General features: G+C 50.7%; 1 protein-coding gene across 2 annotated transcripts; it reads right to left on the minus strand.

Moving 5' to 3' along the window:
- Positions 1–1533: 1533 nt before the first annotated feature.
- Positions 1534–6260, minus strand: LOC143983793 (acyl-coenzyme A thioesterase THEM4-like). 2 transcript variants are annotated; one of them, XM_077483880.1, is made up of 7 exons: positions 6115–6260; positions 5315–5421; positions 4037–4175; positions 3794–3947; positions 3564–3674; positions 3231–3355; positions 1534–1941 (listed from the first exon to the last, which is right to left on the minus strand). In XM_077483880.1, exons 1-7 carry the CDS (start codon positions 6134–6136, stop codon positions 1895–1897), a joined length of 705 nt encoding a protein of 234 aa, XP_077340006.1. In that variant the 5' UTR covers positions 6137–6260; the 3' UTR covers positions 1534–1894. The 2 variants fall into 2 exon arrangements, with proteins under 2 accessions (XP_077340006.1, XP_077340007.1); XM_077483881.1 differs by lacking the exon at positions 6115–6260 and adding an exon at positions 5985–6108.
- Positions 6261–27642: the final 21382 nt, after the last annotated feature.

Below are 27642 nucleotides of genomic sequence, written 5' to 3' on the forward strand. Positions count from 1 at the left end.
TCACCCTTAGGAGTCCCTCCTGCCACGTCTCTACCAGGTGCTGGTCTGTGAGCGTCTATTAATGGGTAGCAATGTGGCTGGGACCGGCTGACAAGGCTGCAGAGAACAATATACAGGGGCCCCCGATCCATAGAATGGTGGAATCCCCATATACAAGGCTGCCCCCCCCCCCAAAGTGTCCACCAACTCAGGGGTCCCCAGCCTCAGGTGGAGGACAATGCCAACTTCTCTTGTCTAGTTTCAGGTATGGGGGAGAAGATGGGACTTCCGGGCTCAGGATGTGTCTAACAGGAGAAGAACAAAGAAAAGGATGGGGGGTGATGACACATGGCATGGAGAGGATGGGGGATGATGACACATGGCATGAAGAGGATGGGGGATAACAGATGGCACATGGCATGGAGAGGATGGGGGATGATGGCGCATGGCATGGAGAGGATGGGGGGTGATTGTACATGGCATGGAGAGGATGGGGGGTGATTGTACATGGCATGGAGAGGATGGGGATAACCATTGTTAGGTTGAACTGGTGTCTGTGTCCAGCTGGGGAGATACCTCTCTTAATCCTGGGGACCATCCCTCCTCTCCCTCCTCATCCTGGAGACCCTTTCTTGTCTCTCCTCATCCTGGAGATCATTCCTCCTCTCTCCTCATCCTGGAGACCCTTTCTTGTGTCTCTTCATCCTGGAGATCATTCCTCCTCTCTCCTCATCCTGGAGACCCTTTCTTGTGTCTCTTCATCCTGGAGAACCTTCCTCCTCTCCCCTGATCCTGGGGGACCCTTCCTCCTCTCTCCTCATCCTGGGGGCCATTCCTCCTCTCTCCTCATCCTGGAGGCAATTCCTCCTCTCTCCTCATCCTGGGGGCAATTCCTCCTCTCTCCTCATCCAGGATCCTTGTCTCCAGGATGAGGAGAGAGGAGGAATTGTCTCCAGGATGAGGAGAGAGGAGGAATTGTCTCCAGGATGAGGAGAGAGGAGGAATTGTCTCCAGGATGAGGAGAGAGGAGGAATTGTCTCCAGGATGAGGAGAGAGGAGGAATTGTCTCCAGGATGAGGAGAGAGGAGGAATTGTCTCCAGGATGAGGAGAGAGGAGGAATTGTCTCCAGGATGAGGAGAGAGGAGGAATTGTCTCCAGGATGAGGAGAGAGGAGGAATTGTCTCCAGGATGAGGAGAGAGGAGGAATTGTCTCCAGGATGAGGAGAGATGAGGAATGGTGTCCAGGATGAGGAGAGATGAGGAATGGTGTCCAGGATGAGGAGTAGGAATGGTCCTCAGGGTGAGAAGAGGAGAGGAGGAATGGTCCCCAGCATGAGGAGTAGGAATGGTCCTCAGGGTGAGAAGAGAGGAGGAATGGTTCCCAGCATGAGGAGAGAGGATGAATGGTTCCCTCGAAGAGGCAAAAGGAGTTATGTTCCCCAGGATGAGGAGAGGAGGAACGGTCCCCAGGATGAAGCGAGAGGAGGAACGGTCCCGAGGATGAAGCGAGAGGAGGAACGGTCCCCAGGATGAAGAAGATACAATGAAGGTATTTGCAACACTTGAAATGCTGTGAAAATATTTTCTGTATTTATTCAGTTTAAATAAACGTCACATACAATAATTATGAACGATTATTAATTACATTTGGTTGGGAGGAGTCAAAGAACAGGGCTGTACAAAAACGGGTACATGGTGGGGGCGGGTTTGAGGTCATTGCACCTAGAAAAAAGGGACCGCTACAAAAGATCAATCCAAGAGAGCGGTGAGTACATTATAAAAAAGTTCTCCCAGGAGGGTTTCTATGGTACGGGATCTGCTGCCCTCTAGTGACAGACAGGATACATTACAGTACAAAGTGCAGCTGCCAACCAACAGAATCTGTAACATTTCCTGAGGTCTGAGATGTGCAAATTATAGTCGGGCTTCAGATTCTCCTGACTTCAACATAACGTACAAAGCTGGAGGAGAGAAAAAAAAAAGTGTAAATTGTCAGAACAACAAGAGCAACAGAAAAGGCAGAGGAGGGAGGAGGAGGAGGAATGAGAGAGGAGCAGCAACAGAAACAGCAGACAAGAAACCGGAATGGCAGAGAAGGAGGGAGAGAGGAGCAGCAACAGGATCAGCAGACAACAGGGATGGCAGAGGAGGGAGAGAGGAGCAGTGACAGGAACAGCAGACAAAGAAACAGGAGTGGCAGAGGAGCAACGCTAGGAATGGCAGAGAAGGAAAGAGGAGCAGCAACAGGAACGGCAGAGGAGCAGCGACAGGAACAGCAGACAAGAAACAAGAGGAATGGCAGAGGAGCAAAGCCAGGAACGGGAAAGAGGGAGAGAGGAGCAGCACCAGGAATGGCAGAGGAGGGAGAGAGAGGAGCAATGACAGAAACGGCAGAGAAGCAACGTCAGGAACAGCAGACAATGAAGAGGAACAGCAGAGGAGCAACGTCGGGAGCAATGACAGGAGAGACAGAGGCGGAGCAGCAACAGAGGAACGGCAGAGAAGAAGGAGAGGAGCAGCAACAAGGAGGGACAGAGGAGCAATGTCAGGAATGGCAGAGGAGCAGCAACAGGAACAGCAGAGGAGCAACAAAGGAGCAGTGTCAGGACCAGCAGACAAGAAACAAACAAAAAGGAATGGCAGAGGAGCAATGACAGGATTGGCAACGACCGGAACGGCAGACGAGCAGCGACAGGAACAACAGACAAGAAACAAGAGGAATGGCAGAGGAGCAATGCTAGGAACGGCAGAGAAGGAGGGAGAGAGGAGCAGCAACAGCAGGGACAGAGGAGCAACACCAGGAATGACAGAGGAAGAGAGGAGCAATAACAGAAACGGCAGAGAAGCAACGTCAGGAACAGCAGACAATGAAGAGGAACAGCAGAGGAGCAACGTCGGGAGCAATGACAGGAGAGACAGAGGAGGAGCAGCAACAGAGGAACGGCAGACAAGAAGGAGAGAGGAGCAGCAACAAGAAGGGACAGAGGAGCAATGTCAGGAATGGCAGAGGGGCAGCAACAGGAACAGCAGACAAGAAACAGGAATGGCAGCGGAGCAACGCCAGCACCGGCAGAGGAGCAACAAAGGAGCAGAGTCAGGAACAGCAGACAAGAAACAGGAATGGCAGAGGAGGAGGGACAGAAGAGCAATGACAGGAGCGACAGATCAGAAACCACAGATGAGTGACAGGAGAGACAAGAGAGGAAGGAATGGAGTTACAGAATGAAGATTTCCCAGCAGTAGTCCTCACCGGTGGCCTCGCTGTGAAGCACAGCGCTGTCATGACTGCGGACCTGGCATCTGGTGTAGACTTTCTGACCGTCGACCTTCTCCACTCGGCTGTCTATGAGGACTGTGGATCCCAGAGGAATCGGACTACAGACACAAAGAGAACCTCATTACACCTCTCTGCTATCACAGCTTCAGAACATCAACAACTCCTACCCCCCCCCCCCCGCGAGAGTCTCCCCAATATTATTCTTCCCCTGTCACTACCACATCATCACCGCCGGCCATCGATTGTACAATCTCCTGACAACCATGTAGTGTCAGGTAGGTCCTCTTCTCCCCCCTGGGCGCTTACCTCCGATAGTCGAGGTTCAGGTTGGCGGTCATAGCCGGTCCGATGCCGTTTACAATTCCCGCCCCCACGGTGGAGTCTACGATGGTGGCGATGCAGCCCCCGTGTGTGTACCTAGAAGAAGGCAAGAGGGGACGCGAGAGGTGGAAGGAGAACAAGGAGAGCCCGAGGAACCAAAGGATTCTGGTTAGGGTAGGCTCTGCGAAGAAAAAAAAAAAGAAAATAACGCTCACCCTGCGAGGCCCCCCAGATAGGGCCCGGGCTGGAATATGAAGACTGTCCTCTTCTCCGCCTCGTTATAGAACATACAATACTCGAAGCCGATTCCTTCCTGGTCCAGGTTCCTGGTGAAGAAACGAGTTTCCCCGTCGGCCTCCAGGCTCATACCTGTACAGGAGGAGGTCAGAGGTCACCAGAGGAGCTTACACTCTAATGTCATCCCCCACCACAGCCAAACACTATTCTTATTCTTGTACTCGATCTGCTGCCAGCGAACTCCTCGTAGGAGGGAAGTCTCCTCCAGCTCGGGTCTCGGCTCAGCTCCTCGTACAGCCTCTTGGTTTCGGGGTTCCAGGTGGGGTTGGGCACGGCGTAGTCCCGCGGTTGGAGGGCGGCCTGCAGATTTAAAAATAAATAAATAAACAGATGTCAGACCTGTGCCCTTCGCTTTGGCTTTTCTATGATTGGGAGGGTTAAAAAGAAGACATTCTGGGTGGAGTCTTTGGTGGATATTCAGCCTATAGGAAGCAGATGTTTGGGATCACCTCCCACTGACAGCGATCACCGTCCCGCGGTCAGGGTGTGAGCGGCACTAGAGGTGTGTGCAGAACATTCAAATTTCTTACGTTACCAAATTTTGGTTTCAGAATTTTAGTTAAAAATTTTAATTTTGTTTATTCATTTTCTGACGGATTCCACAATTTTTTGAAAAACAATTTGAACTCGTAAAAAACAAAAAATAAAAAAAACAAAACAATACAAAACAAAACCCAAAACAAAACACAAACACCACACGATCAATGATTCAAATTCTGTGTGAAGAAATAGCTGGTTGCTAAGGATCGGGCTGGGGGCGCCGTCCGCCACGTCCTTAGCAACCGACGACTCGTTGGCTGTCAGCGGGATTCCCCACTGACAGCTGAAACGTAAAAACAAATGAGTGCTGGCAATAGAAAATCCTGGAAAAAAAAACAAAAAAACCCCTTTCGAACGCTCCACGCTGTTGAATGTCCGACGGTTCTTACATGGCTAAGGGGTGGCCCCGCCCCTGTGACATCACCAACCAGGTAACGCTGGGCTGTTGATGTCACAAAGGGGGTGGGGTGTTTTACATTTCAGCCAGTAGGGAAGCCCGCTGACAGCTGATGACTCATTGGTTGTTAAGGAGGCGGCGGCGGCGGCCACCCCCCCCCCTTTAGCAACCAGCTATTTCTTGACACAGGATTCGAATCGGTTGACCTTTTTGTTTCTCCCCCTCCCCCCAAACGATCCGAATCCAAGTCGTACATAAATAATTTGGAATGGGTGAGAAAACGATGAACGTAAATTAAATTTCAACAAAAATGTGTTACCATTTCATCTCCGAGATTCAGATACATCCGAATGGCTACAAATGTATCCAAATTTATATCCAGAGAGGCATAGTGTCTATGGGGCTCCGTCCGGCAGCAGAGCGCGCACATTAGGTGGCATGCCCCTCCCCCACTGGGGACACTCCAGGCGGTTAACCCCTCCCCCAACCAATCAGTACTCACAGGGAATAGGTGTTCATGCTCTACCCTGGCGGCGGCGGCGGTGGAGGCGTGGCGGCAGACGGCAGCGCCGCCCTGGATGATCCTGGAGATTTCGTACAGCATGGTGCCTGAGAGAGGAGACAGGAAGGAGATGAGACGGGGACACCGACATCAATCTATACATTATCCCCCACACTGGAGGAGTACTACATATCCCAGCATGTCCCCCCCCCCCCCACACACACACACACACACACACACACACACACCAGAGCACTACCTATCCCAGCATGTCCCCTCCCCCACACCAGAGCACTACATATCCCAGCATGTCCCCTCCCCCACACCGGAGCACTACATATCGCAGCATGTCCCGTCCCCCCACACCGGAGCACTACATATCCCAGCATGTCCCCTCCCCCACACCGGAGCACTACATATCCCAGCATGTCCCCTCCCCCACACCAGAGCACTACATATCCCAGCATGTCCCCCTCCCCCACACCAGAGCACTACATATCGCAGCATGTCCCATCCCCCCACACCGGAGCACTACATATCCCAGCATGTCCCCTCCCCCACACCGGAGCACTACATATCCCAGCATGCTCTGTGTATCCTTCCTCCACCTAGAACTGAACTACAAAGTCCCAGCAAAGCCCACAAGCTCCAGAACTCAGCCCCCCCTCACCTGCTGGGAGTTGTGATTCTTTTGCTGCTTTAGACCAAAACAGCTCCCCTGCCCACCTCCTCTCCAAACCCCTTCCATTCCACCAATGTCCCTTTTATCAGCATCTTCCAGGACTCGTCTCTATCCACACCTGTCCCTGATTCCGGAGACATTTTCCTGAAGCCTCCGCCTGGAGAAAATCTCCGCCCACTTGAGTATGATTTTTCACCACCACTTAATATTCAGAGGCATGTTATTAGGGTGGGCGGGGCTGCTGCTGACGTCCTGAGCATCTGTTCAGCTCCGCCCGCCCACCCGCAAGTCTCCGCCCACTCGAGGCTATAATTTTTCTCCACCGTGAGAATAAATCTACAGCGCATGCGCTGTTAAGGGCAGGGGATTGACACATGCGCAGTAAAGGCCCGCCGTCAGCTGTGCGAATGACGTAGCCTCACCGGAAGTGACGGGGTGAGCGAAAATCACGGGTCGCATGAAATTTTACAACACCGGCCTGTGTAATGATCTTTCAGTGTTTCCTCTCCTCCTTTCTGCTCTGAGGGAACAGAAATCACCGTCCACACTGAGGAGCAGAGCTGTCCTCAGAGATCCCAGGGGCCCCGATACACTGCAGGACAGGGGCCCCCCACACACTACATGACGGGGCCCCGATACACTACATGACAGGCCCCCCCCATACACTGCAGGACAGGGGCCCGATACTCTACATGACGGCCCCCCGATACACTGCAGGACAGGGGCCCCGATACACTGCAGGACAGGGGCCCCGATACACTGCAGGACAGGGGCCACCCTGATACACTGAAGGACAGGGGCCCCGACACCCTGCAGGACGGGGGCCCCAATACACTGTATGATAGTGTCCCCCAACACCCTACATGACAGGTGCCCCGACACCATGCAGGACAGGGGTCCCCCACACCGTACATGGAAGGGGCCCCCATACACTGCATGAGAGGGGCCCCACACCCTGCAGGACAGGGGCCCCCCACACCCTACATGACAGGGGCCCGATACCCTGCAGGACAGGGGCCCCCCACACTGTACATGGAAGGGGCCCCCATACACTGCATGAGGGGGGCCCCACACCCTGCAGAACAGGGGCCCCGATACCCTGCAGGACAGGGGCCCCGACACCCTGCAGGACAGGGGCCCCGATACCCTGCATGACAGGGGACCCGGTACTCTAGTGACAGTGACCCCTGACACCCTGCAGGACAGGGGCCCCCAACACCCTGCATGACAGGGGCGCCGACACCATGCAGGACAGGGGACCCCGATACCCTGCAGGACAGGGGTCCCCCACACCCTGCAGGACAGGGGCCCTCCACCCCGTACATGGAAGGGGCCCCCATACACTGCATGAGGGGGGCCCCCCACACCCTACATGACTGGGGCCCCCCGGATACCCTGCAGGACAGGGGCCCCCGGATACCCTGCAGGACAGGGGTCCCCCACACCCTGCAGGACAGGGGCCCCCACACCATACATGGAAGGGGCCCCCACACCCTGCAGGACAGGGGCTCCCCACACCCTACATGACAGGGCCCCCCCCTCCCCGATACCCTGCAGGACAGGGGCCTCCCACACCGTACATGGAAGGGGCCCCCATAAACTGCATGAGGGGGGCCCCCACACCCTACAGGACAGGGGCCCCCGATACCCTGCAGGACAGGGGCCCCGACACCCTGCATGACAGGGGCTACAATACACTGCATGATAGGGGCTCCAACACCCTGCATGACAGGGGCCCCCCACACCCTGCATGACGGGAGCCCCTGCATGACAGGGGCCCCAACACCATGCATGACAGGGGCCCTCTACACCTGGCAGGACAGGGCCCCCCGATACCCTGCATGACAGGGGCCCCGACACCCTGCAGGACAGGGGCCCCAATACTCTGCATGATAGTGGCCCCCAACACCCTACATGATAGGTGCCCCGACACCATGCAGGACAGGGGCCCCCACACCCTGCAAGACAGGGGCCCCCACACTGTACATGGAAGGGGCCCCCATACACTGCATGAGGGGGCCCCACACCCTGCAGGACAGGGGCCCCCCGATACCCTGCAGGACAGGGGCCACGACACCCTGCAGGACAGGGGCCCCAATACACTGCAGGACGGGGCCCCAATACACTGCATGACAGGGGGCCCGATACCCTGCATGACAGGGGGCCCCGGTACTCTGCATGACAGTGGCCCCCGACACCCTGCAGGACAGGGGCCCCAATACACTGCATGATAGGGGCCCCCAACACCCTGCATGACAGGGGCCCCCCACACCCTACATGACAGGAGCCCCTGCATGACAGAGGCCCCCGACACCATGCAGGACAGGGGCCCCCGATACCCTGCAGGACAGGGGTCCCCCACACCCTGCAGAACAGGGCCCCCCACCCCGTACATGGAAGGGGCCCCCATACACTGCATGAGGGGGCCCCCCACACCCTACATGACAGGAGCCCCTGCATGACAGGGGCCCCGGATACCCTGCAGGACAGGAGCCCCCGGATACCCTGCAGGACAGGGGTCCCCCACACCCTGCAGGACAGGGGCCCCCACACCATACATGGAAGGGGCCCCCACACCCTGCATGACAGGGGGCCCCCCACACCCTACATGACAGGTGCCCAGACACCATGCAGGACAGTGGTTCCCCACACCGTACATGGAAGGGGCCCCCATACACTGCATGAGGGGGGCCCCTACACCCTGCAGGACAGGGGCCCCAATACACTGCATGACAGGGGCCCCGATACCCTGCATGACAGGGGACCCGGTACTCTGCATGACAGTGGCCCCCGACACCCTGCAGGACAGGAGCCCCAATACACTGCATGATAGGGGCCCCCGGATACCCTGCAGGACAGGGGTCCCCCACACCCTGCAGGAAAGGGGCCCCCACATCGTACGTGGAAGGGGCCCACACACCCTACTGGACAGGGGCTCCCCACACCCTACATGACAGGGCCCCCCCGATACCCTGCAGGACAGGGGCCCCCCACACCGTACATGGAAGGGGCCCCCATAAACTGCATGAGGGAGGGCCCCCACACCCTGAAGGACAGGGCCCCCCCCACACCCTACAGGACAGGGGCCTCCCAATACCCTGCAGGACAGGGGCCCCCGACACCCTGCATGACAGGGGCCCCCGACACCCTGCATGACAGGGGCCACAATACACTGAATGATAGGGGCCCCCCACACCCTGCATGACAGGAGCCCCTGCATGACAGGGGCCCCAACACCATGCATGACAGGGGCCCTCTACACCCTGCAGGACAGGGCCCCCCCGATACCCTGCATGACAGGGGCCCAGTACCTTGCAGGACAGGGGCCCCGACACCCTGCAGGACGGGGGCCCCAATACACTGCATGATAGTGGCCCCCAACACCCTACATGACAGGTGCCCCGACACCATGCAGGACAGGGGCCCCCAATACCCTGCAGGACAGGGGTCCCCCACACCCTGCAGGACAGGGGTCCCGACACCCTGCAGGACAGGGGCCCCAATACACTGCATGACAGGGGCCCCAATACACTGCATGACAGGGGGCCCAATACCCTGCATGACAGGGGGCCCCGGTACTCTGCATGACAGTGGCCCCCGACACCCTGCAGGACAGGGGCCCCAATACACTGCATGATAGGGGCCCCCCCACTCTACATGACAGGAGCCCCTGCATGACAGGGGCCCCCACACCCTACATGACAGGGGCCCCCCTGGATACCCTGCAGGACAGGGGCCCCCGGATACCCTGCAGGACAGGGGTCCACCACACCCTGCAGGACAGAAGCCCCCACACCGTACATGGAAGGGGCCCCCACACCCTGCAGGACAGGGGCCCCCCACACCCTACATGACAGGGCCCCCCGATACCCTGCAGGACAGGGGCCCCCCACACCATACATAGAAGGGGCCCCATACACTGCATGAGGGGGGCCCCCACACCCTACAGGACAGGGACCCCCCATACCCTACAGGACAGGGACCCCCGACACCCTGCATGACAGGGGCCCCGACACCCTGCATGAGAGGGGCCCCAACACCCTGCATGACAGGGGCCCCCCACACCCTACATGACAGGAGCCCCTGCATGACAGGGGCCCCAACACCCTGCATGACAGGGGCCCCCGACACCCTGCATGACAGGGGCCCCCCACACCCTACATGACAGGAGCCCCTGCATGACAGGGGCCCCAACACCATGCATGACAGGGGCTCTCTACACCCTGCAGGACAGGGCCCCCCCGATACCCTGCAGGACAGGGGCCCAGTACCTTGCAGGACAGGGGCCCTGATACACTGCAGGACGGGGGCCCTGATACACTGCAGGACGGGGGCCCCCGACACCCTGTATGACAGTGGCCCCAATACACTGCATGATAGGGGCCCCAACACCCTGCAAGACAGGAGCCCCTGCATGACAGGGGCCCTGACAGCATGCAGAACAGGGGCCCCCGATACCCTGCAGGACAGGGCCCCCCCACACCCTGCAGGACAGGGGCCCCCGATACCCTTCAGGACAGGGCCCCCCCACACCCTGCAGTACAGGGGGCCCCCACACCGTACATGGAAGGGGCCCCGATACACTGCATGACGGGGGCCCCCACACCCTGCAGGACAGGGCCCCCCCACACCCTACATGACAGGGCCCCCCGATAGCCTGCAGGACAGGGGCCCCTCCCGATACCCTTCAGGACAGGGGCCCCCCAACACCCTGCAGGACAGGGGCCCCCGACACCCTGCAGGACAGGGGCCCCCAAGACCCTGCAGGACAGGGGCCACAATACACTGTATGACAGGGGTCCCCCACACCCTACATGACAGGAGCCCCTGCATGACAGGGGCCCCAACACCATGCATGACAGGGCCCCCCTGATACACTGCAGGACGGGGGCCCCGATACACTGCAGGACGGGGGCCCCGATATACTGCATGACAGGGGCCACCGACACCCTGCATGACAGGGGCCCCAATACACTGCATGATAGGGGCCCCAACACCCTGCATGACAGGGGCCCCCCACACCCTACATGACAGGAGCCCCCGCATGACAGGGGCCCTCCACATGCTGCAGGACAGGGGCCCCGATACCCTGCAGGACAGTGGCCCCCGATACCCTGCAGGACAGGGGGCCCTGATACCCTGCAGGACAGGGGCCCCCCGACACCCTGCATGACAGGGGCCCCCCGACACCCTGCATGACAGGGGCCCCAATACACTGCATGATAGGGGCCCCAACACCCTGCATGACAGGGGCCCCCCACACCCTGCATGACAGGGGTCCCCAACTTCTTACATGAGAGTGGCTCCTTCCCCCCCACCTGACTGGCCCCCCTCCTCCCAGCACAAATCCCCCCCATCCCTCCTACAACACTGTAAAGGGACACACCATTATTTTGGTGGGGGTGGGGGGGTTGTCGGCAGTAAAGCAGCTATTTATCGTCATTTTAGTGGCGCTTGAAACCCACCCGAGCGGCCAAAAAAGGGTTAAATGTGCTGCTGCCGAAGCGCTTTGCGGGTGCATCGGCAGCGCTGGCCATTGATTTCAATGGTAGGGGCGTTTTAGGAGCAATGTATTCACCGCTCCCACAACACCCCAAGGATGCGGCTTGCAGGACTTTCTTTCCAGTCCCGCCAGCGCACCGCCCCGGTGTGAAAGCACTCGGGGTTCTCATACTGGGGGGAAGGGGTTCAGGCGATTTACAGGCGCTATTTTTTAACCCTTTAGCCCCTGAAAAACGCCTCCAGTGTGAAAGTAGCCTCAGATTTTCCATCTCCCTCTTTACTTTGGAGTCTTATGTTTATAAATCACTATTAATATTCTGCTGTCTTCAGAGCAATCGCTGCACATTGACAGATGAATGCCTCCGTGTTGTATAGATTAATTTGCGGTATTTTCCCCTTCTTTTTCAAATATTTATTGCACTGTTATCAGCACCTAAAGTGCATGGATTGTATTATTATATGAATTCTCACGTTTTCGATATTTATTTGCTCAATGTCACATTATTTAAATCGCCATTATTTACATCCTTGCACATCAATGTCATGTTAGCTTTGTTGCATAAACTAATTTGGCAATCACTACAGCAGCGCAGCCCCGCCATTCCATATATATATATATACCAATCACATTAGATACCGATAAGCTATCAGGTGCCTGCAGCAACGGGTCACTTTTCAACATTACATCTAATTCAAAGTTGGAGTATCCACTACACAGTTATTATGCCCCCCCCAACTCACATCCCACCCCAATCCCCCCTCTTAACAGAAATCTACTCCCCCAATTCCATATCCTAGCACAAATCCCCCCCAATCGTCCCCCAAATCTACAACGCTATCCAAGTTACCCTTTTCCTAGCACAAATCTTCCTCCCTACCCAAATCTCCCGCAGAAATCTACTCCCCCAATTCCCTATCCTAGCACAAATCCTTCCGCCAATCCCTCCTCCTAGAACAAATCCCCCAAATCACTTTTTCTAGCACAAATCCATCCAATCCCTCTTCCTTGCAAAAATCCTTGCAATCCCCCCTTGTAGCAACAATCCCCCCCAATCCATTCTCCCAGCACAAATCCTCCCTCAACCCCACCTCCTAACACAAATCCTCCCTCAACCCCGCCTCCTAACACAAATCCTCCCTCAACCCCGCCCCGCCTCCTAACACAAATCCTCCCGACCCCGCCTCCTAACACAAATCCCCCCAGCAAAAAAAAAAATCCCCTAAATCACTACTTCAAGAGCAAATCCCCCCCGTTCCTCCTTGTATAACAAATCCCCCCACAAATCCACAACCCCCTCCAAATTACCCTTTTCCTAGCACAAATTCTTCCTCCCTACCCAATCTCCCAAAGCACAAATTTCCCCCTCTTAGCAGAAATTCCCACACCCTTAGAGAAAACATTCCCCGTCACGGCTCAAATCCCCCAAAACTGTCCTAGCTCATATTCCGACCCAATCCTCCTTCTAGCAAATACACCCCCCCCCCCATCCTGACTACACTTCTCAGCACAGATTAATGCCCATCCCCCTTCTCCACAAACATCCAAAGTACAAACTATTACCCCCCCTTCATTGTGTACAATTTCCCTGTGACCTTTCCCTCCTCATCCTCTCCTGTCACTACAGCGCCCCTCCAGCACATTAGACAGGATCGCTCTTAGATGACATTGGAGTGTACACACACACAGTGTGATTACTGTCCCCTATCCACATTTCCTGCTGCTTCCTGTTCTGTCGAGAAGTGCCCCCCATCGAATAGTGCCCGTGCATGCAGGCGATGGTGGGGGGGATCAGATCAGTGGCCAATCAGGCCTCACATCAAAGGGAGGGCACAACTGTGATCTGGGTGTAAATCAGCACCCCCTGGAACCTGCCATGTCTGTGCCTCTCCATCCAGCAGTTGGTTCTGTGGCTGATTAAGATGGTAAACTCACTTGGTGCCTTATCTGATTTAAATTAGCCTCAGAACCTGTGTAATTCATATGTGTTCAGGTTTAAAGGGATGAGGTGGCAACCCTAGGTGTGGAGTTTGAGGAGTAGAGGGGGGTGTGTGAGGTGTAGAGGGGGGGGGGGGGGTGTGAGGCATAGAGGGGGGGTGTGAGGAGTAGAGGGGGTTGTGTAAGGAGTAGAGGGGGGTTGCGTAAGACTGTTTTCATATGCGGGCGCAACTAACGTTTGTTTTTTGCTTCTGCGTGCAAGCTCAGTGGGCACTTAAAAAAAAAATCTTATTTATTTTACTTTTACACTGTCCTTTTAAAAAAAAAAGTGTCACTTTTATTCCTATTAGAAGGAATGTAAACACCCCTTGTAATAGAAAAAAAACATGACAGGACCTCTTAACCCAGGGGTAGGGAACCTATGGCTCGCAAGCCAGATGTGGCTCTTTTGATGGCTGCATCTGGCTCTCACCTCCACGGATTGCATGGTGTGCCGATACGTGGATTGATCCCATAGGTAAAGGCTGCAGCTTCGGCCTAGCTCTGGAGCTGCGGCCATCTTGGTACACCCGGCGGCAGCCTAAGTGAGCGGCACGCTGATGTCATCAATCACCTGCCTCAACTGCTCTTGGATCTGCCTGCCTGTGTAGTGGTAAGCAAGCAGACAATCATAGGGGAGATGACTAGGATTTTACAGTTATAATTTAAATTAGTCGATTAATTGATTAAAAAATAAAAATAAATTCGTTTTAAACATATTGTATGGCTCTCGTGGAATTATATTTTAAAATATGTGGCGTTCATGGCTCTCTCAGCCAAAAAGGTTCCCTACCCCTGTCTTAACCGCTTAAGCCGATTCGGCACTGCGTCACTTTAACTGACAATTAAGTATTTGATCACCTTGGCGGTTTTTAGTTTTTGCTCTATAAACAAAAAAAGCGACAATTTTTGAAAAAAAACACATTATTTTTAACTTTTTGCTATAATAAATATCCCCCAAAAAATATAAAAAAAATGTTTTTCCTCAGTTTAGGCCGATACGTATTCCACTACATATTTTGGTTAAAAAAAAATCGCAATAAGCGTATAGTGAATGGTTTGCGCAAAAGTTATAGCGTCTACAAAATAGGGGATAGTTTTATGGCATTTTAATTTTTTTTAATTTTTTTTTACTAGTAATGGCAGCGATCAGCGATTTTTATCGTGGCTGCAACATTATTGCGGACACGTCGGACAATTTTGACACATTTTTGGGACCATTGGCATTAATACAGCGATCAGTGCAAATAAAATTGCATTGATTACTGTAAAAATGTCACTGGCAGTGAAGGGGTTAACACTAGGGGGCAGTGACGGTGGTCAATATGTATCCTAGGGAGTGTTCTAACTGAAGGAGGGAGGGGACTGTGCAGGGAAACTAACAGTTCGTTGTTCATACTCTGTATGAACAGACGATCTGTCAGTTCACTGCTCATAGAACCGGAAACTGTGTGTTTACACACTCAGCTCCAGGTTCTCCATGTGCCCTGAGTGATCGTGGGCACTTGCATCCACTCGGGGAGCAAGCAGGGGGCGCACGCCCATGCAAGCGCCCCCTAGTGGCCGTTTATGCTCCCGACGTAGCATAACGTTGATTCGCACAGCCGAGCCATGCTGCCACAATACAGCTGCTAGCCAGTCAACCCCTTTCACACCAAGGGCGTTTTGCAGGCGCTATGGCGTTAGAAATAGCACCTGAAATCCGCCCTAAAAAAGCTGCACCATTGTCTGTAGTGCGAAAGCCCGAGGGCTTTCACACTACAGCGGTGCGCTGGCAGGACGTCAGGAAAAGTCCTGCCAGCAGCTTCTTTGGAGCGGTGTGTTTACCGCTCCTCCACCGCTGCTCCCCATTGAAATCAATGGGGCAGCGCTGTAATACCGCCGGCAAAACGCTGTTACTGGAGCCAGAAGACGTCATTCTGACGAAACGCGTAGGGCGTGGCCATACGACGTGCACCTTCCATACAGACAGCGGTGGCTGGCGGCAATTTTAAAACAGTGATTTTAATTCAGCTACATGTGAGTAGTTTTTTATTCTAATAAAGCACATTACAATTGCGTACTACACCATGGATATGTCCTTTTTTTCATCATATACATAACCGAGGACACAACACCATTGGATGAACAAGCATCTCCCAGGATAACACCAGCTAACGCCAGAGAGCAGCACAGTGGCTCATACTGTGGAGGCTTATCCACCCCAACTGGGGTAAGATTTCTGGTGAGGGCAATCATATTACTAAGCACTGAGAAGCGCACCGGGAGAAGTTTATTCTACTGAGAAAAATTAAGGATTTCTGCACTAGTCACTTTTCTTCATTTCCTTTTTCTATGTGGGACTTTTATCAATTGCCACTTTTTATTAATTGCCACTTTTTATATATATATTTATTTGTTTATTTAGGCATCTGCACTGGATTATAATTTTGGTTATATATTTTCACATGGATTTTTTGTATGAACTTTATATACACTGGTGTTTTAGACATGTCACCGCTGTCCCCTGTAGTCCGGAGCATCCATCTTCTTCCGGGTATCGCTGCTCCATGCGCACGGGAGCCGCCACTAACGGCATATCGCCGTTAGCAGTGGCATGCTGCTAACAGCGATAGTGCGCCTGCGTGCCGCTGTCTACGGCGCATGCACCGGAGACAGCTGTCACTGTCTTTTAGTAAATATCTCCTAAACCGTTGTAGGGGATCAGGGGGTGAAGAGCTGGCTCAGAGGCAGTCCAGTAAAATAAAATTGGCTTTTATTCAGCAAAGCAGCAAAACAAAACATAAGATCAGACACAGTTCGTCAGCCCACAGGCTTAGAGGTATGAATTCATAGCGCCAAACACAGCTAAAGTCTTTTTTTGTGGTTTAAGGTCACCCAGCAGGTCCACCTTCCAGCAATGCTGCTGTATCTCTCTCTCCTAGTCAACAACTCCCCACTTATACTTTCAGCACAGCTGATCAGTGGAGGCCCGTCCATAGGGGGCGCCGGGCGCGGCCCCCCCCCCCCCCGCCCCATGGAGTAAAAAAAAAAAAAATTTTTTTTTAAACATGTCCCTTTAAGAATTTTTTTTTCCTTTCAAATTTCCCTCCCTATGTGCACTGGCGCCGGGCGCAGTGCAATATAGGAAGCACCACGTCTATGCAATCACAAGATTGCAGACGAGGCGCTTCATTTGCCCAAAAAAGCGCTCTGTGGCGCAGCCGGTCACGCCACAGCTTCCGGCGCGATCGACTGGCCGAGCAAGTGCATAGACTTGCACTTGAGTGAGACGTGGGCGGTGCTTCCGACGTCACTCAAGGAAGTAGACTCGCGCTCTGTGATCAGCGAGTCTACGAGACTCGCCTGATCACCGATCCGTGCAAGGGGTCGATCCCGACCCCTTATCACGTGATCAGCTGTCAGCCAATGACAGTTGATCATGTGATATAATGGAGCCGGTAATCGGCTATCATTCCTCCTCGCGCTGTCAGCGCGAGCAGAAAAAAAAAAGCCGATCACCGGCGGCCGTGATCGGGACATCAGTCCCGATCATGGCCAGCCCTGCTAGTGCCCACCTGCCCCCTGCCAGTGCCACATTAAAAAAAGTGCCCCCCGTCAGTGCCACCCAGCAGTGCCCATAGTGCCACCCAGCAGTGCCCACAGTGCCACCCAGCAGTGCCCACAATCTGCCTCAACAAAGGTGCTGCACCCCAGTGCCACATATCCGTGCCCATCAGTGTCATCTACCAGAGCCCAGCAGTGCCACCCATCAGTGCCCAGCAGTGCCACCTATCAGAGCCACCTATCAGTGCCACCTATCAGTGCCCATCAGTCCCATCTATCAGTGGTACCTATCAGTGCCCATCCGTGCCACCTATCCGTGCCACCCATCCGTGCCACCCATCTGTGCCACCCATCCATGCCACCTTATCTGTGCCCATCTTTGCCCATCAGTGCCACCTTATCTGTGCCCATCGGTGCCGCCTTATCTGTGCCTATTAGTGCCGCCTTAACTATGCCTATCAGTGCCCACCAGTGCAGCCTATCAGTGCCCACCAGTGCAGCCTATCAGTGCCCACCAATGCAGCCCATCAGTGCCCACCAGTGCAGCCTATCAGTGCCGCCTCATCAGCGCACTTCAATGAAGGAGAAAAATGACCCGTTTGCAAAATTTTATAACAAACTATTAAACATGATTTTTTTTTTAGAAAAAACTCAAGATACACTATCAATGACCTCCCGATTAGTATATCATCCCAGCGCTCAAACTCCCCCTCCCCCCAGCTGCCACTTAAAAAATTAAATATATCTCTCAGAAGGTGAAAAAAGCAAACCTACCACTTACAATGCAAAAAACACCTTGTGGCGCTACAGAAACTACACACTGTTAGACAGCAGTGTGCTATGATAACCAAAACCACACAACGTGAAAATTATAAACACATGTGCATAAATATAATCAACAATGAAATAAATCGTGATTAAATAACAAAAAAATGCAATCAAAAAAATAATCGCACAAAAGTGATGCAGTGAATATGTGACAAAAGGTAAATATAAGAAATGAACACAATAACAAATAGTGCTCTAATAAAGATGTGCAGTTCCAAAGTAAATTAGATTGATCTTCAATCAAATACAATTATTGAGGAGCAATAACCGTAATGATGGCAATAGTTCAAAAAAAAAAAAAAAAAATTCAAGTGAACATTCTGTAACCAAGTGTCCATCAAATGCAAAACCTCCACCGCACCCTTGGTGTTAGTGCCCCCCTTGTTTAGAACACTCACCAGCAGTATTGCCCAGCACTCTCGTGTCGGGCAAAAAACGCTTATAGTGTATACAGATGATGACTATTTCTCCAAGCCACTTCTTATGAAAACTTCGCAGGCAGAGGATAATCACTTAATATCTCAGAGTTACCTCAGGGAGACAAAGGAAACTTCCCATAGTGCAACATTGCAAAACTATTTTAATCTCAATAAAACGTTCAATTAAAATCACACTCACATGGATCCAATTAAAAACAGGCACTTCAAATAGACAATCCACTGGTCAATTCAAAGATCCTTCACTCATAGGCATTGGTGAGTACACTGGAAGCAAGCTAAGTTCATATCACATAGCACCGTCTCTACACAAGGTATCTGTGTGGTACCTGACAGCAGACAACTCAATTTGAAAACAGCGCCAGATGGTGATATCCAGTCCTTCAACTTGTGTGTTCTCCTTCCTACGCCTTCTTTCTAGTAAATGACTAGAAAGAAGGCGTAGGAAGGAGAACACACAAGTTGAAGGACTGGATATCACCATCTGGCGCTGTTATCAAATTGAGTTGTCTGCTGTCAGGTACCACACAGATACCTTGTGTAGAGACGGTGCTATGTGATATGAACTTAGCTTGCTTCCAGTGTACTCACCAATGCCTATGAGTGAAGGATCTTTGAATTGACCAGTGGATTGTCTATTTGAAGTGCCTGTTTTTAATTGGATCCATGTGAGTGTGATTTTAATTGAACGTTTTATTGAGATTAAAATAGTTTTGCAATGTTGCACTATGGGAAGTTTCCTTTGTCTCCCTGAGGTAACTCTGAGATATTAAGTGATTATCCTCTGCCTGCGAAGTTTTCATAAGAAGTGGCTTGGAGAAATAGTCATCATCTGTATACACTATAAGCGTTTTTTGCCCGACACGAGAGTGCTGGGCAATACTGCTGGTGAGTGTTCTGAACAAGGGGGGCACTAACACCAAGGGTGCGGTGGAGGTTTTGCATTTGATGGACACTTGGTTACAGAATGTTCACTTGAATTTTTTTTTTTTTTTTTTTTAACTATTGCCATCATTACGGTTATTGCTCCTCAATAATTGTATTTGATTGAAGATCAATCTAATTTACTTTGGAACTGCACATCTTTATTAGAGCACTATTTGTTATTGTGTTCATTTCTTATATTTACCTTTTGTCACATATTCACTGCATCACTTTTGTGCGATCATTTTTTTGATTGCATTTTTTTGTTATTTAATCACAATTTATTTCATTGTTGATTATATTTATGCACATGTGTTTATAATTTTCACGTTGTGTGGTTTTGGTTATCATAGCGCACTGCTATCTAACAGTGTGTAGTTTCTGTAGCGCCACAAGGTGTTTTTTGCATTGTAAGTGGTAGGTTTGCTTTTTTCACCTTCTGAGAGATATGATTTTTTTTTGCATCTTTTTTTGTTTGTTTAGCAAAAAATAAAACTCCGAGCTGTAATTAAATACCACCAAAAGAAAGCTCTATTTGTGGGAAAAAAATGATAAAAATTTCATTTGGGTACAGTGTTGTATGCCCGCGCAATTGTCATTCAAAGTGCATCAGCGCTGAAAGCTGAAAATTGGTCTGGGACTGAGGGGGGTTTAAGTGCCCAGTAAGCAAGTGGTTAATAATAAGGGGGGGTATGCTGCTGACCACCGATAATAACCCTTTTTTTAAATCTTGTTTGGGGGGTATGCTGCCGACCACCGCAGCATACCCCCCAAACAAGATAAAAAAAAGGGTTATTATCGGTGGCATTAACCGCCATACCTGCCACCACAAACAAGATTTACAGGTTGTAGATATGGGCAATTTGCATGTTGTAGATATGTGCGATTTACAGGTTGTAGATATGTGCGATTTACAGGTCGTAGATATGGGCAATTTACAGGTTGTAGATATGTGCGATTTACAGGTTGTAGATATGGGCAATTTACAGGTTGTAGATATGGGCAATTTGCATGTTGTAGATATGTGCGATTTACAGGTTGTAGATATGTGCGATTTGCATGTTGTAGATATGTGTGATTTACATGTTGTAGATATGCGCTATTCACAGGTTGTAGATATGTGCGATTTGCAGGTTGTAGATATGTGCGATTTATAGGTTGTAGATATGTGCAATTTACAGGTTGTAGATATGTGTGATTTGCAGGTTGTAGATATGTATGATTTACAGGTTGTAGATATGTGCAATTTACAGAATGCGATTTACAGAATGCAGATATGTGCTATTTACAGGTTGTAGATATATGCGATTTGCATGTTGTAGATACGTGCAATTTACAGAATGCAGATGTGTGATTTACAGAATGCAGATATGTGCGATTTACAGAATGTGATTTACAGAATGCAGATATGTGCGATTTGCATGTTGTAGATATGTGCAATTTACAGAATGCAGATGTGTGATTTACAGAATGCAGATGTGTGCGATTTACATGTTGCAGAATGCAGATATGGGCAATTTACAGGTTGCAGAATGCAGATATGTGCTATTTACAGGTTGTAGATATGTAGATATGTAGCGGAGTGTCTCCAAAGCCCATTTTATTGCGAGACACTCCCTTTCTACAATGGAATAGTTCCTCTCAGCTGGTGTGAGCTTCCGCCTCAAGTACACAACAGGGTGCTCATCGCCCCCAATCATCTGGGACAGTACTGCACCCAGACTCAATTTTGAGGCATCTGTTTGTACCAGGAATTCTTTTTGGAAGTCAGGAGCTACCAACACTAGTTCCTGGCACAAAGCTTGCTTCAATCGGTAGAACGCTGCTTCTGCACTCCACTGAACAACAGTTGCATTCTTTCCCTTGGTGAGATCAGTCAGAGGTGCTGCTAGACTGGCAAAGTTGGGGACAAACCTCCTATAATAGCCCACAATGCCAAGGAAAGAACACACTTGTTTCTTTGTGAGTAGATGGGGCCATTTCTGAATAGCCTCCACCTTGTTTAGTTTGGGCTTAATCACACCCCTGCCTACAACATACCCCAGGTAGCGGGCCTCCTCCAACCCAACCTTACTCTTTTCCGGGTTCACTGTGAACCCCGCCTTTCGGAGGGCATCCAAGACCAACTGGACCTTCGGTAAGTGACTCTCCCAGTCCTTACTAAAGATGACAATGTCATCAAGATAGGCTCCTGAGAAATCCTTATGAGGTCTCAGGACGAAGTCCATGGCCCTCTGGAAAGTGGCTGGGGCCCCATGTAACCCAAATGGCATTCCGGCATACTGCCATAAGCCCTCAGGTGAGGCAAATGCAGTTTTTTCTTTAGCCTCTGGGGACAGTGGGATCTGCCAGTATCCCTTGGTCAAGTCAAGAGTGGTGATGTACCAGGCTGGTCCCAATCTTTCGATTAATTCATTGACCCGGGGCATGGGATACGTGTCTGGCTTGGAGACTTCATTTAACTCACGAAAGTCATTGCAGAACCGCCAGGTTCCATTCGGCTTGGGTACAAGGACTAAAGGGCTAGACCAGCTACTTTAGTCCTCAAGGTCCAACATGCTTTTAAGCTTGGCCGAGACAATATTCTGGCGAGCTTTGGGTATGCGGTAGGGTTTGAGGTTTACTCGAACGCCAGGGTCTGTAATGACATTATGTTCAATTAGGTTAGGCCAGGTAGGTTTGAAAAAATGTCTTGATTCTTCTGCAAAAATTCCCAGGACTCCTGTTTTTGAGAAGGGGAGAGAGCCTCTGCAATCCCTACCTTCCTAATCTGAGCATCAGGGTCTTCCGGGACTTTCAGACTGACTGTCTAAACCTGTCTATCTTTCCATGGTTTGATCAAGTTGACGTGGTAAATCTGGTAGGGTTTACGTTTGGTGGGCTGATGGACTTTATAGTTGACCTTGTCCACCCTCTCAACTATCTCAAAGGGTCCTTGCCACTTGGCGAGAAACTTACTCTCGACGGTAGGCACTAAGACCAGCACCCGATCCCCAGGTTTAAACTCTCTAATCTTGGCAGATCGGTTGTATACCGGACTCTGGGCGTTTTGCGCAGCCTGCAAATGTTCCCGTACTATGGGCATAACTTTTGTTATTCGGTCCTGCATTTGAGACACATGTTAGACCACACTCCGATACGGGGAAGCTTCTTGTTCCCATGTCTCTTTCATTATATCCAGTAGTCCACGGGGGTGTCTCCCATAAACCAGCTCAAAGGGGGAGAACCCTGTGGAGGCCTGGGGTACCTCTCTTATGGCAAACAACAAGGGAGGCAACAAACAATCCCAATCCCGACCATCCTCCTCAACTGCTTTCTTTAGCATTCCCTTTAAGGTTTTGTTGAACCGCTCAACTAACCCATCAGTTTGTGGGTGATACACTGAAGTCTGCAAGTGTTTAATTTTAAACTAGACATGGGCGCCGTCAATAAATTCGTTTCGTTCTGTTCCGTTTCGATTCGTAATAAAATTAATTCGTATTTCGTATTTCGTGTCCGAAATTCCGTTCTGTTTCGTACGAAACACGAATTGTCATTAGGTTCCTTTATTATGGCTTGCAAAAGACTTCTGTAATAGAAGTCAATGTAAGTTGCCTGAAGACTTCAGTGAAGCACTTTCCTCCTCTCTGGGTAGGCTGCCAAGAAAAGATCAAAGTGATACAATGTTTCTTCTTCAATGGGCTGAACTCCATGTGTAGAAGTTCTCAGTTTAACCGTTTAACGACTAAATCTTTTCTGACACTTGTTGCTTACAAGTAAAAATCCAGTATTTTCTGCTAGAAAATCACTCAGAAGCCCCAACAATTATATATATTTTTTTAACAGAGACCCTAGGAAATAAAATAGTGGTTGTTGCAATATTTTATGTGACGCGGTATTTGCGCAGAGGTCTTTCAAACACAAGTTAGCCCTTTTTTTTTCGGTCGACCTCTAGAGAGCACTGACATTAGCAGCGTGACATACAGCAATGACACCTGCACCGTGATAGTGATCTGACACCAGCACCATGATAGAGAGCACTGACATCAGCAGCGTGACATACAGCAATGACACCTGCACCGTGATAGAGTGATCTGACACCAGCACCGTGATCGAGAGCACTGACATCAGCACCGTGATATACAGCACTGACACCAGCACCGTGATATACAGCACTGACACCAGCACCGTGATATACAGCACTGACACCAGCACCGTGATATACAGCACTGACACCTGCACCGTGATATACAGCAATGACACCTGCACCGTGATATACAGCAATGACACCTGCACCGTAAGCAGCCCCAGGAGGAAGTCAGCATAGCACAGGGATGGTGGGAGCCCCTTATAATAAGCAGCCCCAGGAGGAAGTCAGCACAGCACAGGGATGGTGAACTTTACAAACCTACAGGTCATATTTGCAGCCACAAAATAATTACTAGCTGTGCACACATAGTCCCACCACATGGCCAATGACATAACACATGCATGAGGTGAATCTGGGATCGACAACTACAAGCATTCTTTTTTTATATGTGAAATTCTGAAAATTCAGGAATCTTGAGATAATGGAGGCGAGGGAAGGTCAGGGTAGGCAAAGAAGAGGGTGCAGGAGATGATCACCAGCACCAGCACCGTTATATAGAGCACTGACACCTGCACCGTGATAGAGTGATCTGACACCAGCACCGTGACATAACACATGTATGAGGTAAATCTGGGATCGACAACTACAAGCATTTTTTTTTTTGTATGTGAAATTCTGAAAATTCAGGCATCTTGAGATAATGGAGGCGAGGGAAGATCAGGGTAGGCAAAGAAGAGGGTGCAGGAGATGATCACCAGCACCAGCACCGTGATATAGAGCACTGACACCTGCACTGTGATCATGCTCATTATGAGGGGCTCCCACCATCCCTGTGCTGTGCTGACATCCTCCTGGGGCTGCTTATTATGAGGGGCTCCCACCATCCCTGTTCTATGCTGACTTCCTCCTGGGGCTGCTTACGGTGCAGGTGTCAGTGCTGTATATCACACTGCTGATGTCAGTGCTCTCTATCACGGTGCTGGTGTCAGATCACTCTATCACGGTGCAGGTGTCAGTGCTCTATATCATGGTGCTGGTGCTGGTGATGATCTCCTGCACCCTCTTCTTTGCCTACCCTGACCTTCCCTCGCCTTCATTGTTTCAAGATTCCTGAATTTTCAGAATTTCACATATAAAAAAAGAATGCTTGTAGTTGTCGATCCCAGATTCACCTCATACATGTGTTATGTCACGGTGCTGGTGTCAGATCACTCTATCACGGTGCAGGTGTCAGTGCTCTATATCACGGTGCTGGTGCTGGTGATCATCTCCTGCACCCTCTTCTTTGCCTACCCTGACCTTCCCTCGCTTTCATTGTTTCAAGATTCCTGAATTTTCAGAATTTCACATATAAAAAAAGAATGCTTGTAGTTGTCGATCCCAGATTCACCTCATACATGTGTTATGTCATGGTGCTGGTGTCAGATCACTCTATCACGGTGCAGGTGTCAGTGCTCTATATCACGGTGCTGGTGATCATCTCCGGCACCCTCTTCTTTGCCTACCCTGACCTTCCCTCGCCTCCATTATCTCAAGATTCCTGAATTTTCAGAATTTCACATATAAAAAAAGAATGCTTGTAGTTGTCGATCCCAGATTCACCTCATACATGTGTTATGTTAGGGTGCTGGTGTCAGATCACTCTATCACGGTGCAGGTGTCAGTGCTCTATATCACGGTGCTGGTGCTGGTGATCATCTCCTGCACCCCCTTCTTTGCCTACCCTGACCTTCCCTCGCCTCCATTATCTCAAGATTCCTGAATTTTCAGAATTTCACATATAAAAAAAGAATGCTTGTAGTTGTCGATCCCAGATTCAACTCATACATGTGTTATGTCACGGTGCTGGTGTCAGATTACTCTATCACAGTGCAGGTGTCAGTACTCTATATCACGGTGCTGGTGATCATCTCCTGCACCCTCTTCTTTGCCTACCCTGACCTTCCCTCGCCTCCATTATCTCAAGATTCCTGAATTTTCAGAATTTCACATATAAAAAAAGAATGCTTGTAGTTGTCGAACCCAGATTCACCTCATACATGTGTTATGTCACGGTGCTGGTGTCAGATCACTCTATCACGGTGCAGGTGTCAGTGCTCTATATCATGGTGCTGGTGCTGGTGATCATCTCCTGCACCCTCTTCTTTGCCTACCCTGACCTTCCCTCGCCTTCATTGTTTCAAGATTCCTGAATTTTCTGAATTTCACATATAAAAAAAGAATGCTTGTAGTTGTCGATCCCAGATTCACCTCATACATGTGTTATGTCACGGTGCTGGTGTCAGATCACTCTATCACGGTGCGAATATCAGTGCTCTATATCACAGTGCTGGTGATCATCTCCTGCACCCTCTTCTTTGCCTACCCTGACCTTCCCTCGCCTCCATTGTCTCAAGATTCCTGAATTTTCAGAATTTCACATATAAAAAAGAATGCTTGTAGTTGTCGATCCCAGATTCACCTCATACATGTGTTATGTCATTGGCCATGTGGTAGGACTATGTGTGCACAGCTAGTAATTATTTTGTGGCTGCAAATATGACCTGTAGGTTTGTAAAGTTCACCATCCCTGTGCTGTGCTGACTTCCTCCTGGGGCTGCTTATTATGAGGGGCTCCCACCATCCGTGTGCTATGCTGACTTCCTCCTGGGGCTGCTTACGGTGCAGGTGTCAGTGCTGTATATCACGGTGCTGGTGTCAGTGCTTTATGTCACGCTGCTGATGTCAGTGCTCTCTATCACGGTGCTGGTGTCAGATCACTCTATCACGGTGCAGGTGTCATTGCTGTATGTCACGCTGCTGATGTCAGTGCTCTCTATCACGGTGCTGGTGTCAGATCACTCTATCACGGTGCAGGTGTCATTGCTGTATGTCAGTGCTCTCTAGAGGTCGACCGAAAAAAAAGGGCTAACTTGCGTTTGAAAGACCTCTGCGCAAATACCGCGTCACATAAAATATTGCAACAACCACTATTTTATTCCCTAGGGTCTCTGCTAAAAAAAATATATAATTTTTGGGGCTTCTGAGTGATTTTCTAGCAGAAAATACTAGATTTTTACTTGTAAGCAACAAGTGTCAGAAAAGATTTAGTCTTTAAATGGTTAAACTGAGAGTTCAGCCCATTGAAGAAGAAACATTGTATCACTTTGATCTTTTCTTGGCAGCCTACCCAGAGAGGAGGAAAGTGCTTCACTGATGTTTTCAGGCAACTTACATTGACTTCTATCACAGAAGTCTTTTACAAGTCATAATAAGCATAATGACTGAGTCGTCGTCCAAAATCCGGAATTCGTAAAAACAAAAGTTCGTATTCCGTACAGAATTCGGACGCACGGCAATTCGTATTTCGGATCTTCCCGAATGTACGAATTTTTGGAAATTCGTACGAATTTGAGATTCGTACGAAACAAATCGCACATGTCTATGCGTCACCACATCAGGGGACTGCCCCTCATTCTGCCGCCCTCAGCGGCACTCGACGGGGGCTTTTGCCACCAAAACAACCATCGCCATCCCTGCCACATGATTGGCCCCTAGCAGTGGTGTATAATCCATGTGTGCACAGGCCGCCGAGGGGGGCCCACTGTGACCTACCGGCACCCATGGGTTATTGTCCCTTGACAGTCAGGGATGATCTGTGCGGCAGGGGGGACAGCTGCTAGTACTGATCTCCCTATATAGCTTTTCAGCTGTCAGCAGCTTCACCTCCTCTCCCTCCCACAGCTATAGTTACAGTTATAGTAGATGAGGTTGAAAAAAGACACAAGTCCATCAAGTCCAACCTATGTATGTGATTATATGTCAGTATTATATTGTGTATCCGTTTGTTGTGGTCGTTCATGTGCTTATCTAATAGTTTTTTTAACTACTTAATAACCGCCCTATAGCCAAATGACGGCTACAGGGCGGTTTCTTAACTCTGGGAGGCCGTCATATGACGTCCTCCCAGAATTCCGCTCTCGCGCGCCCCCTGGGGCGCACACTCGAGAGCATCCGTGACCGCCGGGTCCACAGGACCCGGCGCATCACGGATCACGGTAAACGGCCGCTATGAGCGTCAAATGACGGAGTGTCACTTGTAAACAAACCGGCGTCATGTTATGACGCCGGTTCCTCCCTCCCCCTCTCTGTACCGATCGGAACAGCGGAGGGGGAAGAGATCGGTGTCAGGAGCGATGTGGGCTGCATCTGCAGTGCCCACATCGCTGCTCACCGAAAATTAACCCCTGAATTCCCTGCAAATACTCTGCAATACCCTGCCATTACTCTGCATTACTCTGCAATACCCTGAAATACTCTGCAATACCCTGCATTACTCTGCATTACTCTGCAATACCCTGAAATACTCTGCAATACCCTGCATTA

This window comes from Lithobates pipiens, unplaced genomic scaffold (assembly GCF_037356315.1).
Source record: "Lithobates pipiens isolate NorthernLeopardFrog02 unplaced genomic scaffold, aLitPip1_a1.2 Scaffold_16, whole genome shotgun sequence".
Classification (NCBI taxonomy): Eukaryota; Metazoa; Chordata; class Amphibia; order Anura; family Ranidae; genus Lithobates; species Lithobates pipiens.